The sequence below is a fragment of the Astatotilapia calliptera genome, chromosome 9 (assembly GCF_900246225.1).
Source record: "Astatotilapia calliptera chromosome 9, fAstCal1.2, whole genome shotgun sequence".
Lineage (NCBI taxonomy): Eukaryota > Metazoa > Chordata > Actinopteri > Cichliformes > Cichlidae > Astatotilapia > Astatotilapia calliptera.
Window position 1 is genome coordinate 22,039,983 of NC_039310.1, and position 20,512 is coordinate 22,060,494.

The following is a 20,512-nucleotide window of genomic DNA, read 5'->3' on the forward strand; positions in this document are numbered from 1 at the left end:
TTTCCATTTTCTAATTGTTGTGCAATACACTTGTGGTAGAAAGCTGTTTTTTTGCTGATGGGATGCTTTTAAGACCACGTATCTTTAATATAAAGATAAATCATGAACATCAGTATGTTTAAAATGTACAAAAACATCAAATTGTCATTCATAAGTAGTCTCAATAAAGCTTTGCAGTGTAACTAGAAAAAGCTGAACTCACACGTGACACAGTAACGTGTAAATGACTAACAAACTTAATGACTCAGACATGCCACACTGCACAAAAAGGGTGAGAAGATCAAGCACTAAACCAGTTTGCATGTGTGTATCTGGGATTGGATATGTGTGTGTGTGTGTGTGTCAGGGTGTGACTAATTCTTGCTAAATGGCCCTTACTTGAGAGTCTGGTCCCCATCAGCTGTAGGCCAGACTTAGTGCCATCTGGGCACAATGTTAAGTTTTTGCTGGTGAATGAGAGCCCCAGCCCCCAAATCCCCCCCCAGCCCCTTCCCCTTTGCCCTTCAGGGCCAAGGGCATGCTGTAAAAGTGCAGTATTGAACACGAGGCCTAAGCATGTGAAGCTATTGCGCCTCCTCAGTAGGGGTTTTGAACCCATTACAGGTCCTCTAACCACCACCGAGAACCTCTACAGTCTCCTTAAGGCATCTCATCCCCTCACACTGACCTGATCCAATGCAAACACGTGCAGTCCATAGGAAGCACACTTTGTTTTATTGCTAGATTCAGCTAATCTCGCCGAAGGGCTCACACTCCTCCTCCTCCCTCTTCTTCTTCGCCCCTCAGTGTTTTAGTTGTTCCAGCTGTGAAGGAGCTTTTAATATTGTTGGCATAGCTGCGCGACGTGCAAAACACACATTGTGCATGCAGGAAAACATGTGCAGGCACGCAGGGGCGCAGTGAGGTGCACACGGACGCATGCGTGCATACGTGAACACCCGTACACACGTGCACGTATAGTCTCAGTCTCACACTCCTCCCTTTCTCCATTCATTTTCTCCCTTATCCCACTTTTGCTCACAATCTCCCTCAATCGTCTCCATCTCCCATCTCTCCCCTCTAACTCGCTGCGCCGCGGTGCGTTTGTGCAGTGTTGATAAGCCTAAGATAGCAGATCTCGGTGGTCGCTGATGTAATGATGATGAATGCTGCGGTGCTGCCAGTCTCCCCCTCGGGGGGCCCTCGACACTGAACAGTCGCCCTAATGAAATGAACACAAATACAGTACCCTGTCTGTGAGGGGGGGGGGTGTTGCCAAATCTAAGAAGACACTTCAAGAGTTTATATATAAATGTCCTCCAGTTTTTGATTGTGTGCGTGCATGTGTAAGTGCGTGTGCCATGCAATTGCAAATGTGTTCCTGATGAGAGCACGCAGGTACACCTAAAGCAGCTTTATAAAATTAAACTTGTGAAGTTGCAGGCTTTAAATAACAAACAGCGGTGATTTTTTGATAGCATTAGTGCTCGTTTAAGCCTGCGTGAAAGAAAGCAAACAGTTTTTTTTCTATCAAAGGCAAAAGTTTATTTTAGTGTTTCACTTTGATGTGTACAATTTGCAGATGACTTTCAACTCAGTGCCTTTTTCACCGAAGCGTATAATTTATGTTAAATTGATTTGCTTAATGTGCTTATAAAATAAGATTTTTTTTTCATTTTTTTCAGAGGGAACACTTTGAATTGTGGCATTTTAAACCTGTTTAATCGCCTCCCTTTCTGTGCGGAGGGATTACAGTTGAACGCAAATAATGATACACCCTCGTTTTTCTAATTGGGTGTAGGACATTTCAATGGCAGAAACATTAATGTGAAATTAAGATTTATTCTGACTAACAACGGCATCCAGCGCCTACTTGTGAGTCATTCTGTATGTGCCAGGGATCTGTGGAGACAACTGTGGGGCTGTAAGAAAGTCCACGTACAGGTGATTATCTCTGTGATGCACAGTGTAAATGTAGCAACGTGATTTCTTGCGAGGGGGTCAAAGGGCCAAATGGCAAATTAAAACTTCTTTTGACATTTTACGTTAAGGGAAAAAAAAGCTGTAAATTTTCTCTAAACATAGACTGATGTGTCTATGTGAGGGTATGATTTTGAGTGTTTGTGGATGGGGTAAAAATGAGCAAGCACGAAAAACGAGGGCACAGACAGCAACATCTGCACGACTGGGTGTGGGCGTCCAGGTCAGAGGGATTATGGGTGAAAAGGTCCTGCTTTTAATTGCTGCTTTGGAACTGTGGCCTGCCTTGTGGAGCACAAAAGGCCCGTCAGACACGCTTCAGTGGCTTGGACTTGTGAATATTTGCCCGACCAGTGGAATGCCCCGCTTTCTCCTCAGCCACCCCCCTTCTGGTATGATCCCCAATCCAGAACCTCATATTTACTGCACTTTCAGCTCATTTGCTTTGGTCTGACTCACCTGGGGTGTGATAGGAATACACACATGTTTATGTGAGCTAGGCACACGAGCATGTCGGGAGCTCAGGACTCCTCTTGTTCTTTTCTCCTTCACTGATTTTACCCAAGTTCAGCTGTACAGATGATGTAATGACAGTTTCACCGGGGCAATGGTGAAGTTTTCTCTCACCGTGCTCTTGTTTGACTTTATGCTGATGAAGTGAACGAGTGGCACCCACGAACTTAATATGAATGCACAGTGCCACGAAAAAGTACTTGCCCCTTCCTGATGTCTTTTGCACAGTTCTCACACTTAAATGTTTCAGATCAACAAACAAATTTTATATTCGACGAAGATAACCTGAGTAAATACAAAATACTGTTTTTTCTGTCCAAACCTACCTGAGCTTATGTGAAAAAGTAATTATCTCACTTTGTTAAATCATGAATTAAGTGAGATTAACCACATTTTTTAGAAAGAAAGACTTCAAATTCACTAGCCAGTCTCAGACCTGATTAACCCCACACCTGTTGATCAAGAACTCATTTAAACAGAACCTGTGTGAGAAAGTAAAGTTGTTTAAAAGATCTCAAAAATCATAACATCATGGCTCTCAAGTATACTTCACAAATGAAGAAAACTTGAAACAATGGTGAAACCTACCAAAATTTAATATCGACGACTCAACCAGGAGGTCACAAAAGAACCAAGAACAACATCTAACAAACTGCAGGCCTCACGTCTCTCAGTTAAGGTCAAAGTTCATGATTCAATAAGAAAGAAACTGGGGAAAAATGGCATCCATGGGAGATTCCAGAGAAACAACCACTGCTGACAAAAACAAACACGAAGTCTGCCAAAAACATCTTGATGATTTCCAAGAAAAATGTGGGAAAATGTTCTGTGGAATGACAAGACGAACGCTGAACTCGTTGGAAGGTTTTGATTCCACTCCATTTGGGATCAAACTAACACAGCATTTAATAAAAAATATTATCACACCAACAATCAAACATGGTGGTGGTAGTGTGATGGCCTGGTGCTGCTTTGCTGCTTCAGGACTTCCTGTAATTGATGGAAACATGGATTCTGCTCCCGGAGAATATCTGGCCAGCAGTTTGTGTCTCGAAAGCTCAAGAGCATTTAGATTAGTCCACCTCTGAATATCACAAAAAACAAACAAAAAAAACAGAACAAAGTGAAGTTTTTGGAGTGACCTCAGGAGAGTTTGAGTTAAATCAGATTGAGATCCTTTGGCACAACCTCAAAACGAGCTGTTCATGCTCAAAACCCTCTAATGTGGCTGATTAAAACAATTCTACAAAGAACAGCGGACCAAAATTACTCCACGGTAATGTGAAAGACTCATTGCCAGTTAACGTAATTCTTGATTGCAGTTCTTGCTGCCAAGGGTGGCACAACCAGTTATTAGGTTTAGGGGGCAATTACTTTTTCACACAGAGCCAGTTTGGTTTGGATAAAATCATCATCATCTAAAACCTGAATTTTTACTTAAGTTACTTAATATAAAACGTTGCTTGACGATCTGAAACACATAAGTGTGACGAATATGCAAAGAACTAAGAAATCAGGAAAGAGGAACATACCTTGTCATAGCACTGTACATGTATTGCACACGCTCTAATGATTATAACTCGCTCAGGCTGCTTAACCCCCACCCCAGAAATGAAAGCATTCACTCTATCAAACACATGCAGCAGTGATTTGAGATGATATCAGTTCAAGTAGGACAAAAATGTCTTTGGTTGGAGATGACGGCTACGCATGTATTCATGTGGGAGTGATTAGAGGACAAGCTCTTGTTTAATTCTGTTTTGATTGGTAGTGGTGTAATTGCATTGTGTTTTTTTTCCTCTCCTTTTTTTTTGTAAGGCAGCAATTGCTTACAGATGTTGTTGTCGGGTCAGAATGGATGACAGACTCTGGTTTTTCAGGGGGTGGGGAAAAAAACAAACAAAGCGCACAGTGTTTGTCTGAAGTTTACCCCTCACCACTTCCCCCTTGCCTTCCTTCCTTGGGGAGTTGGTAAAAATCAGCTCGCCCCCCTCTTTCTTTGAGCAGCACTACTCTCTTTGCATCACAGCTGACTTTACTGCCTTTGTATCCATGCGTGTTTACAGAGAGGAGGACAATTAAATAGTACAGTTGGGTAATTAGCTGCTCTTTATTGTAAAGAAAATCAGTCAGACTAAATATTTCCAGTAATTATCCAAGAATTACGGGGTCTAAGTAAAGGCTTTGTAACGGACCAAATGAAACTGTCCTATACTTTGTGTAAATGAGTGGTTGTGGTGTATCACCATGTTGTCTCCATAATCAGAGACCTCCATGACCTAGATACAGTTGAGCTTGTAGACAGCCTCTGAGGTGCTGAACTGAGCAGCATGTCTGCTAGACTGTTGGCTGAACCCCTTCTAAACCCACAGACAGTATTAACTTGAACCACCTTTATTCTTTGAAAGAAAAATTGCCCGGCACCATGATATTCCCAAAAGGGCCTTCAAACAACCCTTGTTTTTTCAGGACTGTGAATGTTTCTCTCTCTGTGGTATCCCCTTAAGGTTTCTCCTTTCTCTTTGGAAAGACTGCTAGAGTGGGATTATCAGTATATCCACAAGCTGCCTTTACTTCTATTCTGAGATATAAAACCTAGTCGGGATGTCCTGCCGCACTCTGTTTATAGAGTTGTTGTGTTTTTGACAAGATGTCAGAAGTTTAGCGTGACAGCTGAAAACAGTCGCACTAAATTTTGGTTTTGGATATTTAACCGCAGTTAGCGAGGAAGGAAATCAGGCCCCTGACAAGCAGATCAGAGCCCAGCAGGTTTGAGTTAAAATAAATCAGTGTGAGCTCCTGGATTGACCCTCAGTGTGCTCTGGGCACCATGAAAAGGGAGGACTGGATCTGAAGTTTTCCTCACAGGGTTCACAGTCTATTTCTGAAGCATTCTACAGATAACATTAGAAAAAGTAAACTTATTGCTAACTTATTAATCTTCTAAATATAAACTTAATCTTTGCATTCACCGGGTTTATCTTCTGTTTTTTCTCCATTAGTTATCCCGTCTCCATGAGGTCTTGAGGAATGAACAATCGTCATGGAAACCCAGTCCCAGGCCAGTTCAGCAGCTGAGAAGAAGAAGAGGGTGGAGACCATCGTGGCTACCAAGGGCTCATTAGCACGAAGTGACATCAGTGAGAAAGCAGTGGCCTCCAGCACCACCTCAAACGGTACAAGTCACCTCTAACTGAGCTGCAGTAATTTATGCCAATAACCTTTTGATCTTTCGTAATATAGCCACAAGCCGCCCCATTAGTCAGATTACTCTTTGAGTAATAAAAGTCCACAATTGAAGGAATGCAATGCACACAACTTATATTAAGGTGTTGTTTTTTCAGCTGGGACGACTGAAAATAAAAAGTGCATTCAGGTTAACCAGATCAGATAACAAATGCTATCCTAATGTGTGCATGAACATACTACTGAATGAAAATTTCCTATCCATTTTCATGTTTTATTTTGCTAGAGTCACAAAAGCTTTTGTTATTCAGCATTTTTTGGTCAGATGAATTTCAGACCTCTGTGAGTTTGGTTACAATATGTCACTTCCTGGCTGAAAAATTAAGTGCCAAAGCCTGCAGTTCCAAAAATAGCCACCAGCTCCAAACTGTAACTGGTTTACAGTTGTCTTAGACTTACAAGACCGGGTTTTACAGCAGAAATATGGATATGTACTTGGGAAAAGAGAAATTTGGTTCTCAATAATAAATTTGATGCCCCGGTAAAGGTAAAAAAACAAAACAAACAACCCCAAAATGATTGATGAACTTAAATATAAACTTCCTTATTAAGAAGTCATTTAAGTCATAGGCATAGTGTGGCAGTGCATATACTTAAAATGGACTGCTGCTGACAGGCAGCCTCATTACATACACTACACTTAAAGAAACAAGAACCTCTGAATGTTTGTATCAAAAGGTACTGCAAGCGTTGGGTTTGGTTCTAATTGTGTCACGGCCTAACATTTTGAATACTTATACTGGGATTATGCTTTCCGCATCCACAAGTTCACTAGGATCCAATAGGATCCACTTGGGTCTGCATGATGTACATTTCATCATCAGATAGTTAGCATGAGGGTCTGTGAAGATGTCTGTTTTTTATGACTTTGCAGACTTGTCAGCAAAATTTACATTACAATGCATGCGCCGCAGGAAGTGAAGTGCTACAGGAATGATGTTTTAAGGCTGTAAAACCCCTCACTACACACTTTATAAACTTTTCTCAGACAGGCATGAACATTTTCACGCTTTTCTCTCTTGTTTAAATACTCTCAAAGTTCAAACCTTCGTAGAAAAAAAGGTCCAGTATTATAGTCTGAAACCAAAGGCACCCGCAGCTGCCTTTGACGGTGCAAAACCTTTGGATGACTTTTGTTTTCACTCCCATATTTGATTTCTTTACCACTTTCCCGCTAGGCCACTATGTATCCGCTACCTGTCTGCTAGTCATAAATGAAGCTACTTGTACTAACAGGCCAACAAAGTAGTCAGTGTTCCAGTTTTTATGCATGTATTTTATTTGTATCTAACTTAGCATTAGTTAGCAGGTATCTGTTTCTGTGTGATGCATCCTTTCAGGCAATGGATGCACTTTGCTAACAAGCTAGCTTGTACTAGCTAATAACAAAGACATACGATCACATATTGGTCCATGAAATCACAACAATGACTGCTGCAAGGTCACAATAAAGTCCACAAAGGGTGACGTGATGGTGTCTACATCCATCTTCTATCTACAGTCTATATGTATCAGCGACCATCACTCAACATGTTCGAGCTGTAGGGCCACTGAACTAACCGGCAGTCCAACGAGTATTATAGGACTTAAACGACCATCTAAAGATTTAGACACCCACTGTTTTTTTGACATAACTCTTTCTTTATTTTCATGGCTAACAGTGAGTCAAATACAATGCTCACTGGTAGCAACTTTGACATGTTTACTTAGCAATGTCTTTAACACTTGCTATTAAAAGCTGCACGGAGCTTGCGCTTAATTAAGCTTGTCGTCATTCAGCCTTTCATTCCCAGTTCTGAGCCTTGGAGTAGAAATATTAGACTTTTTCTTTTGTTCAAATGAAAGTCATAACAAAATCGGAGCTGAGATCACCATGGCCTAAGCTGCAGCTGCGCTCATTAGCAGTGAGAGGATTTGGAAGGTTTTTGGGGGTATGGAGATTTGACTCTCGGAGGCAGAGCTGGTGGCCTGATAGAGTGTTTTGTGACTTCCTCTTCATTCTGCTGATGTCAAACATGATCATTCCAAGTGTGAACGGAAGACAAACAGTCTAGGAAGGGGTAAATAAGTCGCTGTGACTTGCTCTCCATATGGAAGTTATCACAGGAAGTAGGTAAGCTAATGCATCCTGAAGCATCTTGGGAACACTCTCACTCTTACTCATTCCCAGATGGCTGGCTCTGTTTCATTCATTAAAGGGACAGTAAGAAAAAGTTTACTACGGAAAAAGCATGGCTGTAATTTGGAACCGTGATTGTGGATTTTTCTTAGTAATGTGCTGATAATTACAGCTCTAAACGGCGCAAGCTTTGTCTTAAAAATCTCCCGTTTGCCACGTCACAGGGCGTGCTACGACTTTGCACTCCCTAAAATACAGTAGTCCCATAACTCACTTGACGAGGGGAGGGATGATACTTATCTGTAGAGAAAGGTCCCTTTTAGATCTCAATCTCTCTCTTTGAATCATAAGATAGCTTACACATTCTTTGTGTGGTTATAATTACAGCACATTCCCCATTCGGCCCCAGAACTCATAACCTCTTATCAGGTGTAACCCTACACTCGCCTCAACTTTAACCCTCGTAGCCCTTGCCCCAATGCATCCATCCAAACAAAAGGTAATTGTGAGCAGCTGTGGAACCCCAGTGACTGGTTCATCTTATGAAGGGCCGGCAAAATATTTCCCCCCGTCAGGCAGAGTAGCGGCCCCTGATCTCAGCACAGCAGAAACCCCCACGGAGTGCCTGGCAATAGCGTGCTATGATAAGTTGTGAAAAGTGGAAAACAATTAGGGAGGGCAGGTGGACTGGTTAGTGCGCATGTTTCCAAAGATATCTCTGCTACCAGGAAGCACAGACGTCTTCTGTGACCGTGAATCAGCTCGGAAACGGGTATTGATCTGATCAGAGCTTATTAGTGATGATAACCTTAAGCTGCAAAATCCTCCCTTCGTGTGCACTGCAGCGATAATTCCCAACTTAAGCATTCCTTGCTCCTTTGCTCTCTTCTCCATAGTTGGGTTTGTCCGGGATGAACAGGCCCCGGAGTAATTATTGAGTCTTGGTAGAGCGTTCCCACATGGTTAGCTAAATGGTGGCTTCATCCTGTGTACCATTCATCTCTGTGTCCCCTCCTTTTAGCAGTGACAGCTCAAAAGAGCCGACTGTGCCACAACAATGCTGTGATTGGTGCTCTTTAGGAGGGGTTTGGAGATGAGGGGGGGGTGGGGATGAAGGGGGGTGGGGGGGGGGGGTGTCTCTCCCCGCCAATCCTCATCATTCAGCAGGCAGGTGGACCACAAAGTCCCTTGATTCTTTTGTTAGGTCCTACGATTAAAAAAAAGATGTCCATGCTCCTTGGTTGGATAAATCCTGTCGTCATGGGATAATTTGCTAATAAAAAAAATAAAATAAATAACAGGGTGGGGGAGCTAAAGGACTGGTTATTTGCAAAGGAGAAAAAGAATAGTAAAAGTTTCTGGTTGGTTGGACGTTTATGATATGAGTGCTGCCGATCCAGGGAAGGAGAGGGAGCGAGTGTAAATAATAGGATGGGAATTGAAAAAGCGGGCTCAGTTTAGAAGATTGTCAGTGAACGCCGCTTCGACTGCAGAGCCTCTGCAAAGCATGTTATTAAGTGGGCGAGTTGGGATGCTTTAATGGGCGTGCTTAAAAGGGTGAGAGAGTGAGGGTCTCAGAAGGCAAACAAGTTAAGCCTTAAAGGGCAACAAATGTTAGGCTTTCGTGTAGGTTACTGCAGAAATCCCCAAGCAAATGGAGAGCGTGGCTAAAGTGTTTAAAGAAGAAAAGGAGCACTTGACTACACTGAAAAAAAAGGAAAAAAATCTTGAGATGGGCAGACAAGGTTGAATGATACAGAGAGATGGGTGAGGAGGGGGGGTGATAGAGGAAGAGTGAGGGGCCTCCTTCTTTTTAGGCAGCCATTTAAATGATCAACAGTAAATAGAGGGGAATGTCATCTGACAGAAATAAAGTTCCCGTTAACAGCAGGGATGGAAAGTAATTTACAGATACGCTGTCCCCGCCATCTTTGTGCCTCCCAGATAAGGTTTCATTTCAGAAACGGATAGGAGACATTTTCACTTACGGGCCCCCATTCTGGGACACCTGTGATAACAGCTTGTGGACCCCTAATTGAAAATGGGTTTCAAAATGGATTTTCACTTTTCTTCCTCCCTCTTCTCCCCCCTCTCCATTTGCTCCCTCCCTCATGACTAACCCCCTCCTCCCTCCATCCCCACGAACACCCAGCCCCCCTTTTTTTTCTTTCCTTGGCGTTCCCTTGTCGTTGGCAGAGGGAGGCAATATTGGAAGGACAGGGAGGGAGGGAGGCTTGAAATGGAGCACTGGGAGCGGATCATCCCTCAGCCCTTGTCACAGCTATGACAGCCGCATGATCCGTCTTATTAATGAAATCATTGATCACTTGATGGGACTCATAATCAACTGTTTCTCCACTGTGTCCTGCCCCATCTCCTCCCCCTCCTCCTCCCTCCTCATGCTGTCACCTCTGCTTTCCACTTTTTTGTCCCTGCTGCTTATCCCCCCCCCCCCCCCCCCCCCACACACACACACACACAAACTCACACACACACACAGAAAGAACAATACCTACCATAAAGGAAAGTTATTCATGAATGCATAAATTTAATAGGAACACTCAAACACAGCCTGACTATAACTGTTATCAGATGACTCAGCATAATGAGGAGATCTAACGGGAGGATTGATTCCTTAAATATTTTAAGTGCTGTTTTCTTGAACTGTTGTTTTTTTTTCTTTTCCTAAAAGGTGATCTGTGTCATCTGTATTTGTGCTATATGTTTTTTTTATGGGGACCAAAGAGGAAGGCAGGGGCCTCTTCATGTTATCCTGCTGGGGGCTCTGCCTGTGGGAGCTAATGAGAAAGAACTGATGGAGGGATAAGGGACCTCATGGGAGCGCTGCCTGGCCCGTGGGTCAAACAGCACAATGGAGGAGGCGTTATAGACCCTGACATGCAGCCCCACACAGGAAAAGTGGCTTTAAGTGTCAAACGACCGCTGTATGCTACATGCATAATACATAGAAATGCATAAAAACACATTGTGTTAGAATTAGAAGGTATACATAGAAGGTGACAAAATGTAACCATATGATAGTACATTATGAGCTTTCAAAGATAAATATTGAAGCTACCTGTAGAGTTGTAAAATCACCATGTGCACACGAGGCGGATGTGCTTTGCCTTCACTGGTGAGCCATAGCCATTTCATGGACTTCTGCACTGAAGGCAATTTCCTGCAGCAGCAGGAGGACAGACTTTGGCAGAGCCACCTCACAGGGGCCTGAGGCGCAGGATTAGCTTAGCCTCGCTGCTACTCAGGGCGGAGGGGAACCTCAGCAGCCCAACCCACTCCAGCGTTGCCTGGCCTCTCTCGTCTGGCACACTTCTGCCTGCCCAGATCTGCCTGCTGGGGCTTCGCTGCTCCCTCACTGCTGGAGGATGCATATAAGCCGCCGCCTCAAGACTTCTGAACACTGCAGTGGTGCCACCACAATTTAGCTGTAGTGGAATTGCATCTTTTTTTTTTTTTTCCACTTAGTGCTACTTGTTGTAGATAGAACAAAAATCAACTTAATTACAATGTAGATCTTCTTTTTGTGCTAGCCAGCTGTTACAACAACACTGGACTTAATATAGCAACTGCTGAGATCCACCACAAAGACAAGAGACAGGGCAAAAAACAAAAACAGGAAATGATAATCAATAGAAGCATCTCTGAATAAGCCACATGTTTTTACCGATTTGCAAAGGAAACTGAGTGAATGCACAGCAATAGTCTAAACCAGGAAGTCTGCAAACCGTATTAGATAAGGTTACCCCTTTTCCTTATCTTCGAGTAAGTTTGGCAATCTCAGCTTTTGTTAAAAATCTCAGTATTGTTTTTAACGTTAATGTTGTCTTTCAGCAATGATGCTGAATTCTGTGGGGTATTTTTTTATGTGTGTGTATCTTTAGATACTAAAACAAATTGTAGTTAAATGATTTCGAATTCATGGCATGCATACATCTCAAGTCTTAGATTTTTAATATGTTGTGAGAGTTCGTGTCACAGCGGCTCCTTAAAAAAACAAAAACAAACCCGAGGTCATTTTTACCAGAAAGGCCCAGGGGTCAAAGGTCATGCAAGTCTAAACCAATGACCAGCCGTTTAATGACAGATCAGCTTGTCTCATGAGAGAGGATTGGTGCGTATTGACCAGCTTCAATCTGCTGTATCTAAGGTCCTGCTGGCTCCTGCTGCTCCCCTCAGAGAGCGAGGCCGGCGGCCTCGTAAACCCGTAAACCCATAAACCAATAAAGTGGGGAAACAGTAGTTGATTATTCTACCATTCTGCCCATTTGTCGGGAGGCATCAGTGGCCTCCCACCTGCCAGGAGGAACAAAGCAGGAGTGTCACGACCCGACCGGGAGGATTTATTGTGGCGTGTTTTTCTCTGTTTGGTTTGTTTGCTCTCTTCTCTTTGGATGAAGGGGCAACTAGTGGCCTTGCCACCAGGGTTGGATTTTATATAAAAGAAAAATAGGCTTCGATATTGTCTGTATAGTTTGATTTTATTTACAAAGATGTATTTATTATGCACAGTGAAACATTTTCAGAAATAATACCAGCTAGTTGGCTTATGAATAACCTGTGGATTCTTTGTTTTCTGCAAAATAAATACATAAATAAGCCAAAAAATATAAAATTATTAATATATTATAGAGTTGTGAAATCATATGTTATGTGCACAAAGAGCTAGAGTCAGTTTTTTTTAAATATATTTTATATTTTTTACCTTTGTGAGGTACTTACTGCCTTTTATAATTAGCTTTTTGCATGAAAGATATTTCCAGGCCATTTGCTGCTCTGCGCTCTAAACTCACTGGATTAAATCAAGACATGCTTTCAGATTTGAGAGCGCAAAAGGCTCTGTACTCCCTAATCTCTCTCCCCTGACCTCTACACCCTCTGGGCCTTGACTCTCACCCTTCCCTGTGCTTTCCCTCCCCTTTCTCTGCCCAACTCTCTCCCTTCCAGTGCGAAAGAGGAGCTAGGATCAAAGGCCATAAACCATGGCAGTGATTTCTGGTGATTGATTAGAAGCAGAGGTTGAGAAGCAGCAACTCTCTCCCCTCAGTTCTTCCCACCCTCCGGTGCTGTGCACGTATTCTCCCAGGGCTCTCGTAAATAGCTCAGGCTTTAAGTGTGAAAAGAGTTGCCACGATTGGCAGACAGAACCCAGAGAACACATCCGTGCTGAAGCGGCTTGGCCAGTTTTTCTGCCTTTTCTTTCTGGACGGCAGAGGGGGTGTCAGTTGATAAGAACCATTTGTTGTCTTGCTCGGATCTGGGGAGGGACAGTGTAATCCCTTCGCCCTGGTCTGTTCGCAGACCTGGAGGAAAAGAGCAGAGGAGAGGAGGAGGAATTGATTTTCAGAGTGAGGGCATGCGGAGAATTGAACTCAGATGTGTAGCACAGACAGGGTTTGAAAGAAGCTTTCTACTTGCGGGGAAACAAACGTCTGTAGCTTACAGCAGAGGAGGTCGTGCAATTTGAACTTGAGCAAGTCCTTCTAATGTTAATCAATTGCATAGCTGTCTTTCACCATTCCCGCCTCCCGCCCGCTCTGCCTCCCTCCCCTATCCCGCGCACAACTCAGCCCGGAGGCCTCTTGACAAGCAAGTGGTCCTGTAAAGGCATTTTAATAGGCCACGGTCATTCAGTGGCATGGAGATGAATGCTTGAACCAGATCTCCAGCATGCGTGCTTTTGCACAGACACAAATACACTTGGATCTTCCGGTCTTTGCTACCCTGCATGATCTCACCTGGAGCTGTGAGTCTAATGATGTTCAGAGTGTGGGCCTTGCAGCGACAGCTCCGGTCCCGGGGAGATGTGTCTCATGTCAGACTTTGCGCCAGACAGACTCCAATGAGGAAGAAGGGGGGGAGGTGGTTGTGGTGGTGGTGGTGGGGTGGGTGTTCTGCATTGCAGCTGGAGCGAGGCCAAAACTAAAAGTGCAATTCTCTGATGGTTTTGTCTCTCCTCTGTGGTATTTACGCAGTGATTGAGCACATTTTTGGGTGTCATGGAGTATCTCATTACGCCCTTAAAAGCTTTTTGTCCGTCCACATGCTCTAAGATATGTACACACGCGTTGCAGACTGTGGAAACTCAGTCATGCGTGCTTGCAGACACCCTCGTTTTCTCTCACTTTTCTCAGCGGCACCAAAACTGTACACGCACATTTGGTGCAGCTGGAGGATGGGGTCGTCGTTATTAACTGTTTGGCGACCTCATGACTTCATCTTCGGTGCTGTCAGAGGCGGCCCATTATGTCTCTGCTCGGCTCAATGGGCTCTTTGTTCTGGCTTGGCTCTGGAGGAGCTCAGCATGTGGCTGCGTGAGTCCAACAGTCCCACTGCGGCCCAAAGGGGAGAGGGAGAAGGATGGAGGTGCTGGGAGGTAGTGGATGAAGAGAGGCAGAAAATGCAAGGGGAAAGGGATGAGAGGAGATGGAGGAAGACTGAGAAGATTTGGGGAAGACATGGGAACAGGAAGTAGGCTTGGAGTGTGAGCTGAAGGCCAGGAGTGAGTGAAAATGCACTGAAGGAGTTGGGGCGTTGAGAGGGAAAATTGGGGGACTTAAGGATGGAGAAGAAAAAGAAAAGCAACAGGCTACAGGTGAATCCTGTGGTAGCCTTAAGCATTTTAAGTCAGCTTTACCTCATCACACCAATTCATTCCAGTTCGAGCAGCGGTTTATGATGGCAATGTGTCACATGAGCTCCAACGGCCGAGTGTGGGATTAATGTAAAAGTAATGCAGAGATTAGAGAAGGAGGATTCCAGTGGTGGGAATGACAGGAGAGGTCATACATGAGAGGAGCTTATTACTGAGCAGGGACATCCACAGGAAGGGGAGATGCAGGGGGGAATAGTCGGGGAAATGGGAAGTGAGGTAAATGGACGCAGTGTAGACGGAGGAGATTTGATGAGGAAAAAACGAGGAGTGAAAAGGTCGAGAAAACAAACACAAGGACAGACTGCAATACATCTGGTCAAATAGAAGAATGTGGAACGGTACAGGGAATGGTAAAGGCTTCGATTTATAGATTTTAGGATATTTTTTAAACAAATATATATGCATTTGATAGGTGATGCTAAATCTGGGTCAGTTATCAGTCTGACATCATAGTTTCATTTTAAGAAAAGCTAAGTATCCATTAAAAAGTTTATTTTTGTAACAATGTGGCCAAAGATGCTTGCTCCACTTTTCACATTTTAAGTATTTGTATTTGCATCCCCTTCATCGTCCTCAAAAAACAAACCTGACTTGCTCCATGAGAAGTGAGTCCTTCACATATAAATATTAAAGTTTTGGTGCTCTAAATATTACTGCAGCTAAACTTGGCAGATGGTCCTTTGGAGCAGATTTATTCATATTGCATATTTCTCTAGAACAAGTAACAATACAGTTTTTCCACAATGTCTCAGTTCACCCACAACATTGCTTTGACTGTACTCGTCTGAAGTGGATTTAAATTTTAAAGTCGTGGACTTTAAAATTATGGTTTTTGTGTTTGTACATGTCACTCAAGAGTGACATGTACAAACAATCTTTAACTTCCAGGATCCTCTCAGATAAACATTCCCTATACTCCATACTACACTTTACGTTAAACGAGCATATAGCCCCTCAGTCATACTTTACGCATCCTGTCTGATCTAACCTGTGACATATGAGACCATTTCTCCAGCAGCTAGTCCCATAAATTGTCCACACCTGCAAGTTTCACTGTGTATTGTGCTTTCTCTCGCATTACAGAGGCATTTATCTAATCACATAGAAATCTTGTGCTTTTTCATTTCCTCGCTCACCTCCAACCTTCAGCCCCTTCCCAACAGACAGTGGTTAAGTCTGTTTGGCCAACATGGCAGATCCTCTAATCTGCAGGGCTTTCCCTGCCTGCAGCAGACACTATAATGAAGTTGTCCACATCTCACCTTTATTTTGAGAAGGAGAGGGCTAAACTACCCTCTGTTATTAAGCCGGCACTCCCGCTGATATCACACATTGGGGGCAGGTGAGGGTCAGGTCTTCTGTAGGAAATGTGGCCTGACTATTAAGCGTCATAAAATGACAGCATGTTGGAAAATCTTTATGAAGTGAACTGTTAGCTGCTCAGTCTTGACGATTAAACTGGAAAATGGGCCAATGTTATTTTAGATAATTAGAGTTGCAAAAGTAAAGTGTTGATTCACTTTTTTGAAGCCAGGGTGGATTAACGTGCGTGCCAAAGAACAGCCCCTCATTGTGGGAGCACAGTGAAGTGAGTCTGTTGAGTTGTTTTATTTTTATGGCATTTGGCTTGTAGTTTGGAATTCTGATTGTCATGGTCTCTGAAAAAAAAGACCTTTGCGTTTAAATGTGATGGGTTAGAAACTGTAAGCATTACCAGCTGCAGCATCAAAGCTGCAGGCATGCTGTTCGTTTAACCCAGATCCGTCACACTCACATGTAGCCCCCGATTCAACCTGTAATGTAGACATTCAGCAGAAAGCATGAGACTGGGACTAATGCAGATTTATGGTTGCAAATTAACTCCCCTCAAAACTCCCAAACTGTGATATGTCAATGATTGCTAGCTAAATTTAAATATATTTGGAGAGGTACTTTAAATAAACACAAGTAAATGTATCCCTGTAGGTTTGTTTCACTTACGTTGGTTGACTGTTCAGTTTCACAGGTATGACAAGTTTGAAATCAGCAGTTCATTCATCTTGCAGCTTAAACAGAAAATGATTTAACTGCGACAGCTGAATTGTGATTGGGGAAAGTGATGACAGAAAGCAGGAGGAGGCAGAAAAAGGGTATTCGCATGAGGTGTTTGGTGAGATAAACTAAATCACGAGCTACTCCGTGAGAAACCTGCATGAGTCCAAAACTGAATCTACTCCACTGGCCTGCTAAATTGCATTGCAATGGTTGATTGCTTGTTATGTAGCATGCAACATTAGCAAGCTAAACAAAAGTCAGCTAACAGTTTGTACAAACTAAGATAAGAAACTTGAATTACGTCCAAACCTTATGCTTCTCAACAAGCTTAGCCTGAACACAACAAAGCGTACTTTGGAGGAAAGAATGTTTGCTGTGTGTTTAAATACAGGCCAGTAAACCACCTTTAGAAATGTACCGATGCGGTGACTAGCTTGCTTGTGCTGTATGCTATGTGAAGCAAACTCTTGATAAAACAGTATTTAGTCAGTCATTTGCCCTTCAGGGTGTATCTCCAGACTGCTTGCTGTGATGCTATCCCCTGCTGTATGCTAAGCATCGACACTAGCAGCTTTCACTGCATTCCGGTTGAAGTCGGAAGTCAGAATTTTCAAGACAGAAAGTTGGAACAACCCCACCAACATGACTAAGTAAGCCAAGATGGCGGCTGTAGAACAGTAAACACTAAAACTGTAAGGGTTTATTAAGCAAGGCTGAGCGTGGTTAAGCAATCCCCAAATAGTGCTTATAGGTGTGGTTAGTTTTACGGGTCATTTACAAAAGTTACATCGTTTTGGAAACAAGGTTATTAGTTAATTAAAATATCAAGCGCAAAAAATAAGACACGCTTCTTTCTTGCATTAAATATTGACAAACTTAGCACTAAACTGTTTGTTGCTCACGTTAATAAATGATTGATTTAAATATTTTCTTTGCATGCTGACAAGAAAAACTCTGCAAAATACATACGCAACAGGTCAGTTACAAAATTCTCAAAATACAATGTGCTTGCTACGTAAATATTGACAGTACTTTTAAAAAAATGCTAAAATCCAGTTTTGTGCTCGCGTAATGCGCTGGTATGTTTAGTCCTTAAACTTTTAAAGAAGAGCATTAATGAGGGTCTATTCATGAGTGTGCTGCAGGGGTGCTAAGTGTAAGAAAAAAAAAGCTTTGTTCTGTATTTCTTGTGGTGGATGAATGTTCTACCTTTCCGAGGAGCTCAATTCCGCAATTAAGTCATTCCCAGCTTCAGCATCCGACTCCTGAGGCAAATGTAACGCAGCATTTGTCGCTGTATTGCTGTAACTGTAACATGTGGTAGTTTCCTAATCTGGAGAGCTTGAGGTTGTGATCCTAAGGATGTTTATAGTCCTTTTTTGAAGTAAGGTATACCTATTCTTCTTGATTTCTCTTGACATCTCCCCGCATTCAATTCATGAGAAGCCAACAAACCTTTCTTTGCCATCTCTTTTTTTCTTGCTACTGCTATTTTCTTTAAATTTATAAATAAAAAACTGGTTGCTTTCAACCTAAATGAATCCCCATAGAGCCCCAGCAGTTTTTTCTTTTTTCTGAAAGAAGTACTGTGCATCCTGCAGTAGGGAACGTGCACAAAGCTGCGACCCACCCTAAAACTGCACGATAATTTGTGCGGTGGAAAATGGTCTACTCAGTCACTGAAATAGGATGAAGGCGATCAGCCTTCTTCCTACTGTTACAGCATTTTTAAATCATTTGGGAAGTGCTTTTTAAATACAGTTTCCAAAGTAGAGGCTTCTGGAACGACTTCACCTATTTATAAGGTGCATAGTAAAAGAGGAAACGGTCATAACCATGATAAAAACCACGAGCTGACATGTGTTTGAGTAGCAATAGAGCTGTACTATTTGTACAAGTGTTTCTGGCATTTTGACCTCGTCAGATGCTGTTTAAATTGGATGCGGTATGAATGATGTTCAAGCTTGACTCTCAAAAAAGTTTCACCTCTGTTTACTTAGCTGCTTTGCAGGTGTGAGAAGAGATCAGCAGCAACAGCACAGGCAGTGAATTAGACAGACAGATCTGAACATCCACGGGCTTAATCACCATGGAGGAGTGAGTGAGGGAGGGAGAGAGTCCACTCTGGACTTAGATGTTCACTAGTCATTGATAAAGTGCTTAGCAGCAAGAAAATTAATGAATCCGGCCTGACTGGTGGAGCGGGGGGGGTTTGGTTGGAACGGGTGGGAGAGGAGGAGGGGTGTGTACGGGGGGGTAATCCTGTTCCAGCTAAATGGCTGATCTCTCTCATTCCTCAGATATCAAATGTCAAAAGTTAAATTAGCCTGCTAGCCTCAGATACGAGTTAACATGCTTTTAAACGGGTCGTGGGGCGGCGATTTCTGTCTCCCCTGGGAGGGCGGGCAGGTGCCTTTGAAGTGTCTAATTATCCAACTCCCAGTAAGTGTGGGCAAACTATCTTAATGGGGTTCTCAATGTCTCAATGCAATGCACTAAAAGGCTCTTACAAACCTTTACCCCAATGTGTGGATGTGTTTCTCTACGTAAAAACTCATTTTGTTTACATGAAAGGATTTGAATTATAAATGCACAAGGTTTGCGCTAATAAAAGCTGATTATTCATGCTTAGAGCTTTATAAATTCTTATTCTATACTAAAAGGTGAGATATAGCCACAGTGGAATTTTGGATCATGTTTGATGTGCTTGAAATTACTGTATTATTTTTTTTTATAATTTTATCCCAACTGTTGGCTCTGCATTTCTTTGGCTGGATATTCATTTCTCTTGGCGAGCCGTCCCTAATCTGAGTGCCACAGACTTGGTCCGGATCACTGTGGTGTCAGAAGCGGGATTCCAGTGCTATGGCCCAGTGGAAAGCTGGCCCACTCTGGTCTGGTGGGCAGTGTGCCCAGATCCACCCTCGAAGACAAACTATCCCATGCGGACATGACTATGCCCTCATCTGCCCTAGCACATAATCATTTTATATTGTTGCGGAGGACATTACAAAGGTCTAACAGGTTATGGCTGATGATAGCTGGCTTGTGACAGTCTGAAGCAATGCTAATACAGTCTATGAGCCAATCAGAGCACTAAATGGCATCTTTTTGCTTTGAAGCCTTGATCAAATGCATCTCTTGGTGTTTGATTCCTCAAAGAATACAGGCCAAGGTGCCCTTTGAGTGAAAAACCTTAAAAGCTGTAACTATCTGTGGTCAAAAAGGCATCAGTGTGCTTTTTACAGTCAGGGCTTTCAGCTCTCTCACTGCGATGCTCATTGCTCCCTCACAATGTGGCCCTGATGAAATGGTAGTGGGGTTTCGGGCAGCTCTACGGTGGGCCTGTGCCCCTAATGGGTGAATAAGGGGTAGCTTAGGGCAGGCGGAGGCTTGGCACGACACAACCCTGCTGTGAGGCTGATTTGAGGTGAGCGCAAGGAAAGAGAAAGGAGCCAAGCAGGCTTTGATTTGCCCCTCCCCAGCCCCGGGGCCTGGAGGCTGGGACTGTGAGATGCTGAGGCTCTGGGTGCGTCCCAGAAGACCCCCGGCGGCAGAGAGAGCAAGCTGGGACCGCGAGTGGTGGAGCAGGGGGCTGGGGCGTAGGCTGCCGAGAGCCAAATTGAGATGTGGGAGTCGTCAAATTTGCCTAGATGAATATTGAAGAGGGCATTTGCGGACGCTGTGTGGGAAATCAGCCGCCGACAATAGACTGCTAACCAGGAGAGGGAACATCCTGACCTCTCTCTGCAATTCGTCCAAGCATCAATCAGGCACTGATAGTTAAATAATGTACCACAGCGGGTTCACTCTGCAGAGACAGAATCAAACACGAGTGCAGAGTGAGAGGGAGCTAACTTTTATATTTGCTGAAGTTCCCCAGACGTTTAGACTGGGGGATTGCTAACTATCCTGCCCACAGATATCAGAGTAATGACCTCATTCTGCCTTCTGACATTTAGATGTCT

The 20,512-nt window shown here is 43.3% G+C and overlaps 1 protein-coding gene across 1 annotated transcript in view; it reads left to right on the top strand.

Moving 5' to 3' along the window:
* The window catches only part of gli3 (GLI family zinc finger 3), a 96,190-nt gene that overhangs the window by 12,028 nt on the left and 63,650 nt on the right, over positions 1-20,512 (top strand). Inside the window, exon 2 of the mRNA XM_026179958.1 lies at positions 5,475-5,648. Coding sequence (XP_026035743.1) covers positions 5,516-5,648 — 133 coding nt within the window. The 5' untranslated portion in view covers positions 5,475-5,515. The remainder of the gene's footprint in view (positions 1-5,474; positions 5,649-20,512) is intronic.